The 19,287-nt window shown below is 37.1% G+C and overlaps 4 protein-coding genes across 8 annotated transcripts in view; 2 read left to right on the top strand and 2 right to left on the bottom strand.

Moving 5' to 3' along the window:
• Positions 1-289: 289 nt before the first annotated feature.
• LOC106343190 (kinesin-4) lies at positions 290-5,127 on the top strand. Of its 4 annotated transcripts, none has more exons than XM_013782337.1 (20): positions 290-441; positions 506-588; positions 673-830; positions 919-1,065; positions 1,138-1,363; positions 1,437-1,522; positions 1,619-1,663; positions 1,782-1,883; positions 2,083-2,157; positions 2,253-2,334; positions 2,427-2,522; positions 2,594-2,767; positions 2,841-2,947; positions 3,024-3,202; positions 3,293-3,460; positions 3,529-3,779; positions 3,854-4,017; positions 4,102-4,625; positions 4,701-4,882; positions 4,978-5,127. In XM_013782337.1, exons 2-20 carry the CDS (start codon positions 522-524, stop codon positions 5,052-5,054), a joined length of 2,910 nt encoding a protein of 969 aa, XP_013637791.1. In that variant the 5' UTR covers positions 290-441; positions 506-521; the 3' UTR covers positions 5,055-5,127. The 4 variants fall into 4 exon arrangements, with proteins under 4 accessions (XP_013637791.1, XP_013637794.1, XP_013637793.1 ...); XM_013782339.1 differs by having other exon boundaries at positions 303-441; positions 510-588; XM_013782340.1 differs by lacking the exon at positions 4,978-5,127 and having other exon boundaries at positions 4,701-4,887.
• Positions 5,128-5,258: 131 nt separating this feature from the next.
• LOC106343191 (protein O-linked-mannose beta-1,4-N-acetylglucosaminyltransferase 2) lies at positions 5,259-7,339 on the bottom strand. Its single transcript, XM_013782342.1, has 3 exons — positions 6,817-7,339; positions 6,647-6,718; positions 5,259-6,555 (listed from the first exon to the last, which is right to left on the bottom strand). Exons 1-3 carry the CDS (start codon positions 7,034-7,036, stop codon positions 5,378-5,380), a joined length of 1,470 nt encoding a protein of 489 aa, XP_013637796.1. The 5' UTR covers positions 7,037-7,339; the 3' UTR covers positions 5,259-5,377.
• A 3,407-nt stretch (positions 7,340-10,746) lies between these two features.
• LOC106292378 lies at positions 10,747-12,563 on the bottom strand. The gene is made up of 3 exons (XM_013727970.1): positions 11,606-12,563; positions 11,222-11,518; positions 10,747-11,114 (listed from the first exon to the last, which is right to left on the bottom strand). Exons 1-3 carry the CDS (start codon positions 12,561-12,563, stop codon positions 10,747-10,749), a joined length of 1,623 nt encoding a protein of 540 aa, XP_013583424.1.
• A 4,051-nt stretch (positions 12,564-16,614) lies between these two features.
• The window catches only part of LOC106294585 (phenylalanine ammonia-lyase 4), a 13,809-nt gene continuing 11,136 nt past the window's right edge, over positions 16,615-19,287 (top strand). Inside the window, exon 1 of one of the 2 annotated variants that reach the window (XM_013730188.1) lies at positions 16,615-17,178. In XM_013730188.1, coding sequence (XP_013585642.1) covers positions 16,808-17,178 — 371 coding nt within the window. In that variant the 5' untranslated portion in view covers positions 16,615-16,807. The remainder of the gene's footprint in view (positions 17,179-19,287) is intronic. The other variant, XM_013730189.1, reaches the window with a different exon arrangement.

Genomic DNA, 19,287 nt, shown 5'->3' with positions numbered 1-19,287 from the left:
CTTCTCGGGGACACCTTGGTGATGTCATAGTTTGAGAGACATATGAAAAGATACAATACTTGGGGAAATATCACGTTTTCGCAGAAGAGAAACAACACAATTTTCTTTATTAATAATAATAAAGTCCCATGAAATAAAGTTTGTTGTATTACTTTGGGTCACAAGGCCCATAAAATTAGAGTTAGGCCCATATAATAAAAGTTTAAACGGCACAATCTGTATCGGACGGATAGGATTCCTTCATCAATTTAATTTGAATTCAAACAGAGTTAACGTTACAATATTTTTTTGTAGATCCTAAATATCCGACGAATACACACAAACACCAAGAAAACGTTCCTTTTGATCTGCAATCTCGTTTTCTTCCCCGATCACTTCCCTTCAATTTTTCTAGGGTTTGATCTTGTGCCCTGAAGGAAAGGATCAAACTCGATATAATTGGTAACTCCGATTTGTTTCCGTTTTGATTTTTGATTCTCCGAATCAATTATTGTTTTTCCCTTAGGAAGATTTCGATTCTAATGACAAGCGCGATAGCCACTGGGTTGCACGAGTTTCATTTGGCCTCAAGAAGAGCCGAAGAAGCAGGTTCGTAAACAAAAAGTTTCTATTTTTTTTTATTTCGATTGTGGTTTGATTTGCTTTCTTTTTTTTTTTTTTTTTTCTTTGCAGCGTCGAGGCGGTTTCAAGCGGTACAATGGCTTCAATCTGTAGTGGGTCAACTCGGTATCTCGGATCAGCCATCGGAGAAAGAGTTTGTTTCTTGCTTGAGAAACGGAATGGTTCTTTGCAATGCTATCAACAAGATTCACCCAGGAGCCGTCTCCAAGGTAACAATCTTTGCTTAGTATTCTTCAATTCATTTGTTTAAATTGAAATTTTATTAATTTTGGGGATTTTGTTTTGTTTAAATCTAAGGTTGTGGAGAGCTACTCGCATATGCAGTCGTTTAACAGAGAGTATCAGCTTCCTCAAGCTTATCAGTATTTCGAGAACGTTAGGAACTTTCTTGTGGCGTTGGAGCAGTTGAGGCTTCCTGGATTCGAAGCTTCTGATCTCGAAAAGGTAAACGCTTTGGGACTTGGAGAATCTTTTTCTTATGTTTGGTGGTTTTAACATGAGGTGTGAATGACACAGGATAATCTTGAGGCTGGATCAGTGAGCAAAGTTGTGGACTGTGTCTTAGGACTCAAGGCGTATCATGAGTGCAAGATGACTAGCAGTGGTAATGGGCTCTACAAGCACGTCAAAACGCCGACGTTTCAGCTCTCTGCGACTAAGGTTCTTCCGGTTAGTGCGTCCAAAACGTCTAGGCATTTGGACAGAAACGATTGTGCAGATGGTGAATCTGATCAACTCAAAGGTATGATTCATGCACAGGTCCATGAATCTGATAAACTTTGAGTACTCTCTTACACGGATTTGGATGTTTGCAGTGATAGCCAAGTTGGTTGCCGATCACATTTTCAACTCCAAGGAAAATATTGATGAGAATCTTATCTCACTTGAGAATGACAACGAGGTAAGTTGAAATGTTCTGCCTCACTTACTATGCATTTGTTCAACTCTTAATACTGTAACACTCAGACCAACGTGGTTCAATTCTTTTGAATTGCAGAGCTCTACAGTAAATTTCCAGAAAATCATCTCAAGATTCCCAGAGGTGAGTGTTCATGTTGAAGTCTTGATGATCTGGTCTGATTTGGCAAGTGTTATATTTCAATACAGCTTTGATAGATTAGCCTGACACTGTTGAAATATGTGCCCCATGTTATGAACAGCTTCAATCAATCTTCAAGAATTTGCTTAACGAAGGCACCCCGAAACCATCAGACGTAAAACCTATGCCCCTGGAGGAGTTACCTGTCGGTGAAGAAGACAAGGTAGTAAAAAGAACAATATTAGTATCTTCTGTTCATCAGCCATTTCCATGTTTTTTTCATCCAAGTTTTGATTAATGCTCTGGTTATGCATTCACAAGTGATTGCTTTTATCCCTTACTGGTTTCAACTTTCAACTGCTCTTTCTCAGTGTTTCATATCTAAGTTTACACTAACAAATTTCTGGATATGTTTTTGTCAGTCCCGCACAAGTCTCCTACACACGACTAAATACAACCATAAGCGTTTACTGAAAACACAAGAAAATGAGCTCGCGGTACGTGTGAACAACCTTTTGGCAAGCCCTCTTAACTTTCATTTCTTATTTGTCTATAGCATGTGTTCTAATTCAGGTATGCTTATCTTGTTCAGGTTCTCAAGACTTTGTTCATACAAACGAAGCAGGATTTTAAGGAATTTCAGGCTCATCTGCAAAGAGATCTGATGGAACTAGGTTAGTTTGTTTTCTGAACAAACTGTCGGTACTTGTTTTTTCATTTTCTGGTTTTAAATCCAACATTCTGGGATATGCTTTCTTATGCACAGGGAATCAGATGCAAGAGATGTCATCAGCAGCTCAAGGATATTACAAAGTGGTGGAAGAGAACAGAAAGTTATATAACATGGTGCAAGATCTTAAAGGTATAAAAAATAGTTAACACGAGTTTTACTCTTTTCGTAAATGTCATAATCCCATGTCTAATTTCCTGCAGGAAATATAAGAGTGTTCTGCAGAGTTAGACCGATCTTTAATAGCGAAATGAGAGGTGTAATAGATTACATAGGAAAAGATGGCTCTTTGTTTGTTCTTGATCCATCAAAGCCTCAAAAAGATGCAAGAAAAACTTTTCAGTTTAATCAAGTGTTTGCTCCAACAGCAACTCAAGGTAACTTTGCAATTTACTCCGAGGTTATATAAACATGTGTTAAGTCTCACAGATGACGTATCCATGTGTACAGATGACGTATTCAGAGAAACACAGCCGTTAATCAGATCAGTAATGGATGGTTACAATGTCTGCATTTTTGCTTACGGACAAACCGGGTCAGGAAAGACATACACAATGGTGAGAATACAAACTAGAAACATCTTCTTGCCTTTCTACATTTTATAGTTATTTATAAAAAAAAATCCTGATGCAGAGTGGTCCTCCGGGGAGATCAGCTACTGAGATGGGAATAAACTATCTAGCTCTCAATGATCTCTTTCTGATATGTGATAAAAGAAAGGACATGATGACGTATGAGATATACGTCCAAATGGTCGAAATCTACAATGAACAAGTCCGAGACCTTCTTGCTGAGAATTCCTCATGCACCAAATATCCTTTCATGCTGAAACTTTAAATTTTCTGGTTTGTTTATCTATCTAACGATCGACCTAGTGTTGTTATTCTTGACTATATATCCACATTAGATATCAGAACTTGCTCAAGCGAGGACGATGGCTTAAGTCTCCCAGATGCTACTATGCATTCTGTGAATTCCACCATGGATGTCCTTCGGCTTATGGAGGCTGGTGAGGTGAACAGGGCTGTTAGTTCCACGTCCATGAATAATCGAAGTAGTCGGTCTCACAGGTTCTCTTCCAACTTAAACTACACACACACTCAGGATTATATTGTCTAAACTCGTTGTCCTTTTGTAGTATTTTTATGGTGCACGTACGTGGGAAAGACACATCAGGAGGTACCATCCGGAGTTGCTTGCATCTGGTGGATCTTGCAGGGAGCGAGAGAGTAGATAAATCAGAGGTCACAGGAGACAGACTCAAGGAAGCACAGTATATCAACAAATCTCTTTCTTGTCTCGGAGATGTGATTTATGCATTGGCTCAGAAGAACTCTCACATCCCATACCGAAACAGCAAGCTGACTCTTCTACTCCAAGACGCATTAGGTACTTAACTAATATGAATCCTTAATTATCTAACAAACGATATTCAGTGGCTGTCTGTGATGTCTTTGTTTCAGGAGGTCAAGCCAAGACACTGATGTTTGCTCATCTGAGTCCTGAAGAAGACTCCTTTGGGGAAACAATCAGTACATTAAAATTCGCGCAAAGAGTTTCCACAGTCGAACTTGGCGTTGCTCGTGCACACAAAGAAACTAGAGAGGTTATGCATCTGAAAGAGCAGGTTTGTAGACAGTAACAAAAATTCGTTTCAAGTTTGTGTATAGATTTTGTGAGCCAAGAAACATTTTTGGTATCCTTCTTTCAGATTGAAAGCCTGAAGAAGGCTTTGGGTTCTGGAGAATGGAACAGTGTTTCCTACAGCGGAGCAAAGGAGATAAAATCTCCTTTAAGCAGGCCGATCCCAACAACAGAGAGAGCTCCTCCACGTCTGAGAAGATTAAGCATCGAAAGCTGTAGCAACGCAAAGGCAAACCTTGAAGATAGAAAAGGTGTTAAGTCACCTTTGGCCTCTCGTCGTGCACAAAGATTGAGTATGGAGGGTCCAAGGTCCTGTAAAAAGGAAGAAAATAGCAAAGGAGATTCCAACACGGAGGTGCAGCAGGTCAAGAGCCCACTGAGTCCTCCTGTAAGCTCTTATCGTACCAGAGCAGTGAAAGTAGATGGCAGAACAAGCATTCCTCAACTCCAGCTGTTACAGACACCTGTTAAAGAAGATGCCAGAAACGAGATACAGTTTATTTCTGTGGATTCTAGGACAAATGGAAAAAGTTCACACATACGGAAGTCACTGAGGACAATCGGAAAGCTGATCAATGGATCAGAGAAGAGGTATGAACATGACTTTATGTCTATGATAATATTATGCATCTGCAGGTTTATTGAAAACGTTTTTTGTTACCACAGAAAGGAGAACATTCCTGCAAATCCACGGTCACCTCTTGGAGTCTCAAATAATTTCAGTGGTGTTAAGTCGCCACAAGCAAGCAACGCTAAAACACTGAGAAGACAATCACTCACAGGTGTAATGCCATCAGGACCTGAAAGATCTCGTAGATCCTCAATAGGAGGAAATCCAATTGAGAGTGGTTAGTAACATCTTAGCGTTCACAAGTCTCATAACTAACGCTTTTTTTAGCAGAACAAAATCAATATCTAAGCTTTTTTTTGTTGGCCTTCATAGGTGAAAGTGGTGTAAGAACTGCAAAGACACCTCCACCGATACGTTCATCATCAAAGATAGTGAAGAAGAAGGCGTAATGAGTATTGAAGAATAACACGTTCTCTTGCTTTGGCTCGAAGCAAAGTTTCTCACTGAAGTCTTCTTTTTCAGCATCTCACTTCAGTTTTATTCATTTTTTCTTCTTAGTAAATAAGAACTCAACTTGAGATGGCTCTGACTGTAACACAGATGCTTCTGGTTTAACCCATTCTTAGCAGTTTGGTGTTCTTGTCTCAATATCATTGAATTCATTAATGTCACGGTCACATTTTAAATCGTTACAAAAGAACTTTGCATTTACTGTTTTTTGTGCAGACTCTACAGTTACAACAACAACAACTTGTAATACACATTGCACAGGTCATCTACTTGATTTTGCATAAGTATCACTCAAAATCTTCTTGAATCTCCTCAGATCTAACCTCACTTGCTGGTTGGTTAAGTATATCCTCTTTGTGAACTGCCATCCTTTCTGAGTGATGCTTCTTGGGTCTCTTAGGATTGGATCGTTTTTATCATATTGTTCATACAGTGAGCTCTCTCTTGGAAGAATCTTATAACCAATGTAGTCTAGACCAAGCTTCTTTGCCGGTTCTCCATAGTATGTCTCTGCTGCCCAATCTGTCCCTAGTGGAATGATCTGAATAAAGACACCTCCAGGTTTCATGAACAGAAAATGAGTCATTGCTGCTCCATGCACTCCAACCATGACTGTGCTTGAGTTGAGAACTCTGTAGATCTTTGCTAGCTCCGTTGTTTTGTCAGGTCTCAAAACCTCGACTTGAAACCCTATCCTCTGAGCCAGTTTCACCATCTGGTCTTCGTTTGTTATGGCTCGAGACCCGGTTCTTGAGAACAAAGCTAGTTTAGGCTTCTTAGCGTTTCTTCTCTTTGCTGCTTTTCCCTTGAACCGACGCTCCTCTGCGGCGTCCAGTACGTTGATTCTTGGTCTATAAGCTTGATCAAGTAGGTTCTTGAACTCAGTGATGGTTGTTGTTGCATCGCCTTGCATCTGAGAAGGATCCACAGTTAAATCACCATGGATCTTAAGACCAACGATTGCTTCCTTGAAGCAGTGAGTTCTCTTGTCTTTGTTGAAATCAATGAGAGGATAGTCAGAGAGCTGAGAGATAACATCTCCGTACTTCATCTCCCACCACTTGTGATACTCAGCAATTACAAAGACAACCTTTCTGTTGTAACGTTTAGATGTTATAAACAAAGGTATAAGCCCGTCGTTGAACTCATGGTAGAGGTTTCCGGTGTATCCTCCGGTGGAGAATAGCACGGCTGGCACTTCGTGGGTGACTTGGCAGCTATGCTTATCGCCGGAAAGCTTCACAAGTTTCAGCTCGCCGATGGTGTCCATAATACTAGTTTCCCACTTTCTTGTGTATGGTTTGATTATTTCTTGGGAGACATGGTCATCACTGGAGGTGTAGAGGAAGATGGAGGAAGAAGGAGAGTGTGTTCTGATGTCTCCTTTCATGAAACAGATGTCTGAACGGTAACCGGTTCTGTCACATGATATGCTCTCTTCTGTATAATCACCAGAGGAAAAAAAAAACACTGAGAACCCTTTTCTTGAAGCAACAAGAATGGTAGGAAACATAGGGTTAAGTATACTAACCATTTTTAGACGGTTTGGGAGGTTCTGTAATGTTCTGTGAAACCTGGTATTCAATCTCTTTTATAGAAGAATCTGCAAAGACATATGAAGTGAAAGTAGTATAGGTTAACAACAATAAAAAAAAAGAGACAGAAGTGAGTTACTTGGAACACAAGATAAAAGAATCATACCTATGAGAAAGAGAGCAGAGGGGTAAGGGAAATAAAAGAGGTGAGGAGCAAAGACAAAACAACTTGAGACAAGTGTGAAGAGAAGAAGATATACAAGCTTAGGCTTAGATCTCTTTGCGCTGTTCCCAGAAGAATTATTCAAACCGAAGGCATAAGGAAACATCTTCATAGACTCGTCTTGTTTGATCTGTTCAACTTTTTTCAGATTCTGTCTCATCATTTACTTGTTGATCAAGTCACATAGATGAGAAACATATAGAGGGTAAGACAAAACTTTTTCTCAGTAAAAAAACCCTCTGCGTACCTATCTAGCTAGAGGCGAGAGAAAGAGAGAGATCAAGTAGTCGAGGAGTTTTATGGGTGTTGTTGTAAGGTTTTCCTTTGAGACAGAGTATATATCTTAAGACAAAGACATTAACATACTATTCTTTGGAAGAGAGAGAGAGAGAGAGACGTTTCTTGGAAAATTATAAGTTTCTTGAGGTTTTCTTCTCTCTTGGTCGAGATAGAGGGATGGAATTAGGGAGACGTGTGGGAGAACGAGAAAGGGACTTCTTTGGCCAAACCCATCTTTTGAGTTGCGTTTATATGTTGCTTGCATCACAAGATCCCTTTTCCCATTAAATATGATTTGGTAAAATACCTAAATAATATTAATGTTTTTTGTATTAATCCACTTGGTTGGAATCATTTGCATCAATGACATATTAATCTCCCTTATATGGAATTTGTGTCTTAATCAACAACTATAAAAGTTAAATTAGTGATTTGACAAATATTTTCTATGCTCATTAATCTGACTCACAAATTGATGTATTCTATCTGGCATGCTACAATCTTATTATCTGGGTTCCAGCTAAACTTAGATTAACAATCTGGTGGGTTGAACCGGAAACAAACATTTTCTTTTTCTGGTAAAAGACTGCATGGCCCGGAACTAGTTATATGGTTCAAACTTCAACTAAAAAAAAAAATCCAAAAATGAAGTTGTCATATCATAATGCCATCGGTATAGACAAGTTGTTTTATGGATTTAATTATAGATTAAAATATTTGATGACACCAATCTACTCATAGGGATGACTAACTAAGAACAAAGAATTTCAAATTATTGGATACTATTATATTATGAAAAAAGGGAGAACTGATCAAATAGCCAACGGGGTCGTTCTTAACGGTCAAATACATACAAAACGTCGTATTCCAACGAGTACCAACAATATAGAATATAATTTGTTGTTGCTTATATATTTGATATATAAACTCGTTTTATGAAAAATATAACCCACGGATTTTAATAAAACTCCCACTAAACAACAAAACGTAATGAGTTTATCCAAGAATAATTAAAAGTTGGTGGGCGAAAAAAGTCAAATATTTTTTCAGAAAGATTAAAAAAAGTTGGTGGATGAAAATTCTAGAATCAGAATGAAAGCATACAACAGGTTGAAAATATACTGTATCGACTATTCGTAATCTAGATTCATGTATAGTTTAAGTTATGTAGAAATTGCTAACGTCAAACTGAAGTTTTGCGATCCACTTTAGACCAATATTTGGAAGCGATGTAAAGTTCTAAAAGTCATTGGTACTTAAAAATATCAAGAAGGTTTGATTGAAAAGGGTGTATATTTGTAATTGTCACATCTATATCAATTTACATAATTGTTAGCTTTATGTTGAAACAAATCAAACTAATTTTTTTTTTTTTTTGAGAATACAATTAGATGAAGTGCATGCAGTTAAAGTACGCAAAGAGGATCATAGAAGGCCGTGATTCTGCTTTATGGGGATTAGCGTAAGTTAGCCATATCCACTTTTAGACGAACGATTCGTGAGCAAGTCATAATACAATCTTACAATCAGATGACCGAAAATTTTCTTTTAATTATCTATTTTTCTCTTGTTGATGTATATGTTTGGAAACATCGCTTAGTTTTATTAGGCATGTGGTGAGAAGAATAGATATGTTATTATTGACAGATAACTCATAAAAACTGTCTACGGAACTATACAACTTTTTTCTCTTCTAATAAATTAGAATGACATAAAAAGACTACCAAAAAGAGATTTAAAGAAGAGATCTCCTCATGGCAGTATCAACCAATATAATAAAACAGTGCATTAATTAATATTATGATTTATGATAATAAAATATAGTGCATTAATATTGTGTTTAAGAATATAAAATACTTGTCCTAATCAATCATTTGCTTACATGTGTTAGTTCATATGTCATTTTTTGAGCTTGCTGTATAAATAAATATGGCATAAGCTCATAACTAAGAACTTTTAATAATTATATCGCAGTTTTGATTTTGCTGTTCACAAGGAATCAAAACTCAGCATGAAATATTCTTAGGTTAGTTTACGACAGTTCATAAAAGTCAATTATTATTATAAAAATAGCCTTTGCGAGTAGCAATTGTAAGAGCATGATTAATGGAGCTGAATATAAGAAATCGTCAATTAACTTTTAACTAAAAAAAACTAAGAATCAGCTACCGGCTCTTAAATAAAAGCTGGTTCTTATCTTTTTTTAAGAACCGGTTCTTAACTTTTTTAATTAAAAATTAAGAGACGGTTTCTTATATTTCGCTAAGAACTCTACTCTAAGAACCTCCAATAATCATGCTCTAAGGACACGAAGACCAGTTCCATTCATTTCAATTCGGGTCATCCCATCTTACTCATATACAAGTCAAATTATTTCAAAAGTTTGTAGTAAAGATCTTTTGTGGTTTAAATCAGTATAACACACATGTTTTATTAGATAAACGTATGAGTAATCAGCCACGATTACATATCCAGTATTCAAATTAGAAACTTAAACCTTATTCCAAATTATACAATATTTTATGAGATTTATTCTAAAACCTAAGAATTTAACGTGATAGCTATGTGTAATGTGTATGCAAGGGTCCTGAGCATAGCGAAGTGAAACATTAGACTAGAGTCTCTAAATTTTTTTTTAAAATTTTATATTGGAAAAAATCCCAAATTTATGAAAAAAAAGTGTTAAAATGTTATTAAAATGTTTATGGCCCCGAACATTTTCAGGGACGCTCCTGTATGTGGTAGTTGTTATGAACTTATACCGGCATACATGGGCGAATCCAGGATACATTTTTAATGGGTGCATAAAAATGATAAAATATATTATATGTAGAAAACTGTGATCGTGGGTGCATCGAACTTCCGACTTTGATAATTAGTGGGTGCATTCCTTACCGGCTGGACTAATTTAGTTATAATATCTATGTTTAACATGAAAGTTTTAAAATAATTATGGGTGCACTTGCACACACAAGCAACAACGTAGCTTCGCCCCTGCCGGCATAGTGACATGTATTATGTGTCAAGTATGGTTATGTTCATGGACTCTCAGCCTAGCTATTTAATTTGTTTTATATAATGTGCTACGTACTGAATTTGGTGTGGTGACTCATGCGTGATATATATTCTCTCATGATGCATGGACAATAGCCATTACGTAACTAGAAAGTTGGCAGACCGAAAAACAATATAGGGCTTCAAAATGTTGGGCCAGATTTGTTTTAAAAGCCTATTATTTTTATTATCCACGTGTGTCCCGACCAAACACACATAAAACACTTTTTTGGGGTTAATCCACAATTCATCAGCCGTTGGATCATCATTGCGATTCTGACAGTTGGATTCTAGAATGAAGAAAAAGCTTTGACGAGGAATAAGAAAGTGAAATACTTAAATCAAGTGCATATCGCTACCACGTCTACTTATTTGATATAGCAAGTGAGTTTCTGTTAGAATCTAGAGTTATTAATTTTTTTTTTCGAATGAATATAAAATTTATTCAATCAAAACTTATGTATATCTAGTGCTTCTGTTTTTCTTTGTGTTTAAAGAATCAAAGAATACAAAAAACTGGCATCTTTTCTAAAACCGTCTTCATGGATCTTGTCTGAACTCGAACCATGTAGTCAAGCTTTCATCGAGGTACCTATGCCCTTTCCCTTTAACTGATAATAGCCTGAGCCTTACAGTCTTGTCCACAATCTTTGTCAAGCAATGTATGTCTCGTGGTTGTTCACCATGACACCTAAGATTACGCTCCCACCATAGCGTGTGCATTGTAGCTTGAAATGTGTACATCAAAATGAAAGCTTTTGTTGGAGTAAACCTAGGATTGGATATAATTCCGATCAGTTCGTTCCAATCTGTTGTGAAAGCATTCTGCATAAGCCTTCTAACAAGAGTCTTCCAAATCTGGCCTGAGTAACGACATCCAAAGAAGAGATGATTGCATGATTCTTGGACTGCATTGCACAGTACACAAGTTGTATTCACAGCTATGTTTCACTGATGCATTCTGTCCCATGTTTGTAATCTTCCCCTCAAAGCTGCCCAAAGCAGGAAAGAGTACTTTGGCGTCGCTTGAGAGAACCACACTCCCTTACTCCAAGTGCAGGTTTGATTAGGGACCCGCAGCTGTTCCCACGTTTTTTTGTGATAAACTTGCTGGCGTACTTGTCGTCTGCCTGCTTCCATAAAGGAATGTCCTCCTCTAGTGAGAGGTTTTGCCGGAGTAACTCAATCTTCACTTCCACCTCATTGAGAACATCAACTATATGCCTTCTTCTTCTGTGACTTATAAGCACCTCAGCCACTGTGGCATTATCTGCAATGCCTAGATCAATGAGTCTTCCCTCACCCAACACCTCTTTAAGACACCCAAACCGCGACCAGTGATCATACTAAAATGTTGTTCTCTCCCCATTTTTCACCTCCATTCGAAGGTATTGCTTACCTAGCTCCCTTAGATTGAGCAATTTTCTCCACATCCAAGATCCGGATATTGTGCTCACTTTTACAGACCAGAACGAACCCTTACAAATCAAGTAACACTGAATCCATTTGACCCAAAGAGAAGATCGAGAAGAGTAAATGCGCCATATTAGTTTTAAGCAAAGAACCTTATTGGTTTCCTTCAAAGGTCTCAGCCCCAAACCTCCTTCGTTTTTTGGCAGACAAACATCTTTCCAGCTGACTTTGGCTTTTGTGGTCTTGAGATCCGGACCAGACCATAAGAAGGCTGAGCACAAACTTTCAATCTCTTTCAAGCAGCTACCAGGTAGTCTGAAAGCGGAGAGCCAAAAATTTGCGAGGCTAGTTATAACCGAGCTGATAAGCTGGAGCCGTCCTGCGTGAGATAAGAACCTCCATGTCCACGAGCTCATCCTTTTCCTTATTTTCTCAACCAGGGGCATGTAATCAGTAACCGTCATGCGCTTGGTGAGGAGTGGGAGCCCCAAGTAGCGAACTGGTAAGGTACCTGATGAGAAGGATAAGCTGTTGAGAAGCTCTTTTTCCAGAGACTCTAAGATTCCAGCAATATAGAGTGTAAATTTCTCGATACTGATATTTAAACCAGATATGGCAGCAAATTCAGCAAAAACTGTGAGAATCCCTTCAATGGAGCGCTTTGTTCCATCTGTGAAGACCATCAGGTCATCTGCGAAACACAAATGTGTGAGCAAAATATTCTTACAGCGAGGATGATATCCAATAAGCTTGCGCTCCACAGCTCTGTCTAGCATATGTGATAGCACGTTGATGCAGATCATAAATAGGTAAGGAGATAGCGCACACCCTTGTCGCAGACCTCTTTTGCTTCTGAAGAACCTTGCCAATTCTCCATTGACTTGTACCGAAAAAGAAGCCGTACAGACACATAGCTGAATCCAGTGGATAAATTCTTCAGGCATATTTAAGGCTCTCAAGGTATTTAGGAGGAAAAGTCACTGAACATAATCAAAAGCTTTAGCGATATCGATCTTCATCGCACACCTGGGTGATATATCCTCTTTATGATAATCCTTCACAATTTCGGTGTCTAGCAATAAATTCTCCACTAGTAGCCTATCATTAACGAACGCTGACTGATTATAAGATATGCACTGAGGAAGCGTACCTTTTAATCTGTTCGCTATGATTTTGGATATCACCTTATAGATGACATTACAACACTAGATTGGACGATAGTCTCTCATCTCTATCGTCGAATCCTTCTTAGGGATAAGAGCCAGGATCGTGAAATTGAGGCCCTTTGGCAGGAAACCTTTGCTAAAGAAAGACTGTACTGCAGCAGTGAAGTCCTTTCCTATGATGCTCCAAGAAGACTTGAAGAATTTTGTGGTTAATTTTAATTTTAAACATGCCTATTTGTAGATTTCTATCGAAAGAAAATTTGACCTATTGAATCATGAGTTATAGCGAGTGAGTTTCTGATGTTAGGAGTTTCAAGGCTCCTAAGACAAATATTGTAGTATAAAAGATTGTCGAACCAGTTCTGAGGGATATCAAAGCACCGAGAATGCAAGTACTCACTTAATCTAAGTGCAACCAATGATTTAGATGAGTTTTAAACTACTACTAATACTAGAAAACAATTACATAATGATACTTTCTTGACTAAGGGAAAAGAGAACTCATGGGTATAAGTGGGAAATGCCTATTGATCAACTTTTGAGTGGCCAACTCAGAAGATGCATTAGGAATACTCTACTAGCAAGGAACAAGAATGATCTACACTAAAACATCCTAGAACTAACCTAATCACCCTTAATCTCCCTAACCCATGAATTCAAAAGGTGATTACTCACTAATCTCCATGATTCCTCTTAAACTCATATTGGATTTCAGATTAATCATGTAGAGGAATAGATAAGAAATCAACAAGAACACAAGATGAAAGCAATGAAATCTCAATCAAAAGAAGTTTTACTAGTTGTTCTTCAGAAAAGAGAGATTCTTCTGCCTCTGGTCGCCACCTAAGGTACTTAAAACATAGGTTTTTGAAAAGTAAAAACGTGCATAATGAAATGACAAAAAGGCCCTTGAGAAAACATGAATTCGTCCAAACAAATAGACGCGGAGCGACCTCGGCACGTCACTGCGAGAGGTCGCTCCCGGGTCATTTCTTCGCGAGCGACCTGGCTGTGTCGCTCCAAAGACGTCGCTCCCGGATCGTCTCCTCGCGAATGACCTGGCTGTGTCGCTCTGAAGATGTCACTCCCGGGTCGTCTCCTCGCAAGCGACCTGGCTGTGTCGCTCTGAAGACGTCACTCCCGGCTTGCTCAGAAACCACAAACGCGAGCGACCTTAGGGTGTCGCTCTAGGAGGTCACTCCCGGTTTGTTCGTCGCTCTCAAATCGACACAACCCGAGCGACCTCTGGGTGTCGCTGTGGTGAGGTCGCTCTAGGAGCTGGAGCGACTTCGCTTTGTCGCTCTAGGAGGTCGCTCCGAAGCGTAAATGGCGAGCGAGTTCATGGCGTCGCTCCGGTAAGTCATTCCCATGCATTGCTCGTCCAATGATCACCTTAATCACCTCTTTTGAGTTCCAAACGCCTCCAAATGTCTCCAAGAACTCCATGTGGTACTCCAATACCTAATAGAGACATATGTATGCAAAATGCAACCTAGACATGGCTAAATCCTAATCTATATGATGAAAATGCACATGAATAAATGGATAAAACAATGTAAATATGCAAGATATCAGTTTCGATTAGAATCTAGAGTTGTTAATTTTAAACATGCCTACCCAGGCTTGACCAAGAGTTTTCAAGTAGATTTGTATCAAAAGAAAATTTCAGGTAAGGAATTGTGTATTGGTTAATGGATGGGTGAGACTGAGAATGAAAGAAAACCGAACCAAACAAGATATAAAATTCTCGGTTAACAGAAACAAGACTCCTGTACCAGATGCAATGCAGGTAGACAAACAAAAAGACACTCATTAATTGGTTTACATTTACCTAACCACAAGGATAAAATGAAAAAGTCTTAGCCATGTGGCTGCAGAGATTGAACCGACCTCACCTATGCTCGTCTTTCATCCTCTCTACTTTGAGGTCATCAAATCCTCACCCCTGGTCCCCTCGACAATTATTCCTGCTTCAATAATAATGTTTTTGTACAATAAAATTTGAAGATTCTTTTTTATAGTATTTCAAGATTTATAACTAGTCATTGACAATATATGTATGACAAGTCTTTGAACGTAAGTATAACAAAAATTAATTAAAGTTTGACCTATTGAATCAACCACACATAGAGAATATGTTATAATACATATGATCTTACACTTTTACTTCAATTTATACAAGAATGTAAAGAAGAAGAAAAAAAAAATGCATGTGATCTAACGTACCAATCACTTGGTTTGGAAGCTATTTAAAAACACTTCATTTTAACATGTCTGTATATAGTGTGCTGTCGGTCATGTACACTCAATTTGGATCGTAATATCTTTAATTTATGTAACTATTATAGTATAATTCTAGAAAAAATATTGAGGTGGAAGTATCTAAAATGATTATATCGAAATTAATCCATTGAGTGAGCTCACTTTATTTATAAAAAAACATAGTACTCAATGAATAATATGGAGTCTACTTTTCTTCTTCCATATTATTCGAAAAAGTTTTGGTTTGTATATATCTTGCTTTTTGTTAGAGATGAAAACAATAATACATATTATATCATAATTTTCATGACTTATATATAATACTAGTAGTTCTACTGGCTAACAAGTCCTACCATAAGATAGGCGAGAGGTATGTGCATGGTTGGTGAAGAGGATGAGAGGCAGAAAAGGCTTTCACCCAAATCTCACCAACTCTATCCATTATCAACTTCTTTAATAATATTTACTTATTTCATTGTCAATCAATTTATGTGTTTGGTGGTAAGCTTTTCGCAATCTCTATAAGGAAGAGAATGATGCGTACTAGGCTTTCCATTCCATAAAGTCAATAAGCTTTTCTACATAATGCAAGTTGAAGATTTGTTTGAACTTTGAAACTTGACATGAGATTCTTTAAACATTTTAAAACAATGGAACTAAAACAAGTTTATGTTTAATTAGTTGATGGAATTTGGCTCGAGTATAATTATAACCAGGGTTAATTCTTTGTAGTCTAAACTACATATGAAATCTAAAACCAAAAAAAAAAGAGACAATAACACAAGTGTTTAGACAATTAAAAAGTAGTCACTGAACAATGATCTGATCGTTTCTTTGTGTTGTTTTTGTTTATTTGGTTTTTCGATTGCCTATGTATAGTTTACACTAGAAAGAATCAGACATGATTACAATTATACTCGAACCATGCATATTCAATCAACTTATCAAACATGTTTCATTGTTTTAGTTCCATTGTTTTAAAATGTTTAAAGAATCTCGTGTCAAGTTTTAAACAAATCTTTAACTTGCCTTAGGTAAAAACTCATTTATAAACTAAATGAATTCCACCTTGTTGTTTTTGTTCTTGGGTTGTCATAAGTGTAACCAACATAAACACATTTTAATTTGGCCATTTACAAATGACATTCCATATATAAATTATACGATCTGGATAACATTTGGTATATGAGCTATTAATGACGTTACCCGATTTTTTTTTTAAATTAAAAGAGTTAACGTTTTATCAACATTCCATGCAAGAAAAGAAAAATCACAAAAATATAAAATAAATTTACATGGTTAGGAAAAATTGATATGAATATTGTGAAATTGGTTCTGTGGTATTCCTCACACTCGCACCAAACATCGTGTCCCTATCTCTGGCGAGACCTGACGCTCCAGATCGACAAGTAAGCAGACTCACATATCATGTAAGCCACGTGGCTGACACACATCCGCCAGATTGCAAGGAACATCCGACGGCTGTAGACACATTTCAACTAACTCGTTTGGTTCTCACCAACTCTTTGCCTCTATTTAAAACCTCCATTGTCGCTCACATTTCTCTCAGGAAAATTTATTTGCAATCAAATAAAGTTTCCTTTGCAATCCTTTGTAATTTTAATTATATAAAAATCAGAAAATATATAAACCAATCGTCTTGTAAGCTCAACGTGCAAGTTGATACATACACACATTTTCAGTGCTTTTGTTTTGTATAATATTTGTTCAAACGATCCAATCTTTTACACTCGGTGATCATGGAGTTATGCGAACAAAACAACAACCACGTCGTCGCTGTCTCCGCCGATCCGTTGAACTGGAACGCGGCGGCGGAAGCTTTGAAAGGGAGCCACTTGGAGGAGGTGAAACGTATGGTGGAAGATCACAGAAAAGGGGCGGTGAGGTTAGGAGGAGAGACGCTGACGATTGGTCAAGTTGCCGCCGTTGCTAGCGGAGGAGTGATGGTGGAGCTGGCGGAGGAGGCTCGTGCCGGAGTTAAGGCGAGTAGCGACTGGGTGATGGAGAGCATGAACCGTGGCACGGACAGTTATGGAGTCACCACGGGGTTTGGTGCAACGTCCCATAGAAGAACTAAACAAGGCGGTGCACTTCAAAAGGAGCTTATTAGGTAATATTGATTTTCTCAACACCTTATTAAGTATTTTATTATATGTTTTAGACTTTTAAATACTCTATATGTTCCCTTAAAATCAAATTTTATTTCTTTTTCCACAAAACTAGATTTTATAGATTTTTAAAATTAATAGTCCATTTATTGATATTAATAAATTATAAATGTTTAATAAATTTTAATTGAAAATAATTAAATTGATTAAATATTATTGATAGATAGTTACCGAAAATGTTTATAATTAAAATAATAATAAATTGAACTGTAAACATTTATTATGTTTTCACTATTGTGAAAATTGTAGAAATTACATATATCAGGCAGTAAATTTTAGAATACCATACAATTTATGATAGGTAAGTAAGAAAATTAATAATGAAACTTTTTCTATTTATTGCGACTGAAATACATTTTAGGTGATCTATCTTTCGCCTAAAAGTTTCCACTTCTTTGGTGATTGAGTACCAAATCTATATTATTACTCAAATACCTTTTGGTACTTTTGAAAACATAGATAACTCTATAAATGATATAGATTATACCAAACAGTACAAAAAAATACTCCAGTTTTAATAATATAGATTGTTTGGAAAACATAGATAACAATATTTTTCATACTTCTTTTTATTTACACATTTAACCATTGTATTTACAATAAATTAAGTACTTCATTTTTGTATTTTTTTTATTTACAGATTCAGCCACTACATTTAAAATTAATTTAAATAATTAATTACAATTCCAAAGGTTATCTAACAAAATCGATTTTCATATATTGACCATTATTAATATTGTATGAATATTAATAAGTTTACTTTAATGGGGAAACCATTATTTTCGTTTCTTTTTAAATTTAGTATTGTCAAATATAAAAATTCGAAGAATTCAATTTTCAAGAAAACAAAATATTACCAAATTAATTCATAGAAAATTAATGCAAAAAATTAAATTTTTTAGTGTGTTGTTTCACTTTAAAATAAATTAACAAAATAATATGTTAATATATGAATAGTATAATTACATAATATTGCATCAAATTATAAATTTTTAATATATTATTATGTACAAACAAAATTATTTTCAAACATTTATATTATAAAATAATATACTCTACTCTATATGTAAATTACAAAACATAAAAAAATATACATGAGATATTTTTTATGAAACCAGCGGTTTATGAATTTACGTTGAACACAAGTAAAGTGCTGATCAAGTTTTTTTTTTTTGAGCAAACTACGATTCATTTAATTAAGAAAAACAGAGTCACCCTCCGACTAGGGAGGTAGAGTTTACAGATGCCAGGGCTGCCTTAGCCACTTTATCAGCAGCAACATTACATAAGCGAGGAATGAAATGGAAGGAAATATCCTCAAAAGATAAGCTAAAATGATAGATGTCAAACAAGATGCCAAACAGTTCCGGGCGTGATTCCTTAGCTCTAATCATGTTGATAAGAACCTGGGAATCCGAAAGAACTATCAGCGATCGGACGTTAGACGAGGAGGCGGTCATCACCGCCAAACGAACAGCAAGAGCTTCTCCCATGAGAGCTGATGAAACAAAAGAACGAGAAACCTTAAGGGGCTGGATCCTATTGTCTTCCAGTCCCGAAAACAGACCCCCTATGCCACAGTTACCAGTACGAAGATCCCAAGCTGCATCCACATGGCACAGAACTTGGCCAGGAGATGGTTGGGAAATGATCGGAGGAGAACCTTGTCGATTGGATATGTGGTTATGTTCTTCAGCGAGCAGTTGAGCAGCAGCCCACTCCTTCGCATCAATAACGCTTTTGTTCACAACTTCCCACTCCGTGAAGGTTTTGTTTTCAAAGCACAACTTATTTCGAGCTTTCCAAAGGTTCCATAAGAGCCAGGGCCAGACAGGGGTATCACACCCCACCGGAGGCAGATTGGTGTACTTCTTACCATTTGCAAATAAGCTCTCCATGGAGCTATTTGAACCATCCGGAAATTCATAAACTGGTAGTAGGCTCCATGATTGGGAAGCAAAGGGGCAGAGAAGGAAGACGTGGAGATCATCTTCACCTCCTCCACATTTCGCGCAAGGAAATGGAGCCATACCTCTGGTCGCTAGATTGGA

This window comes from Brassica oleracea, chromosome C5 (assembly GCF_000695525.1).
Source record: "Brassica oleracea var. oleracea cultivar TO1000 chromosome C5, BOL, whole genome shotgun sequence".
Taxonomy (NCBI): Eukaryota; Viridiplantae; Streptophyta; class Magnoliopsida; order Brassicales; family Brassicaceae; genus Brassica; species Brassica oleracea.
The sequence above is the reverse complement of the archived record's forward strand: the minus strand, read 5'-3'. Positions and strand labels throughout refer to the sequence as shown.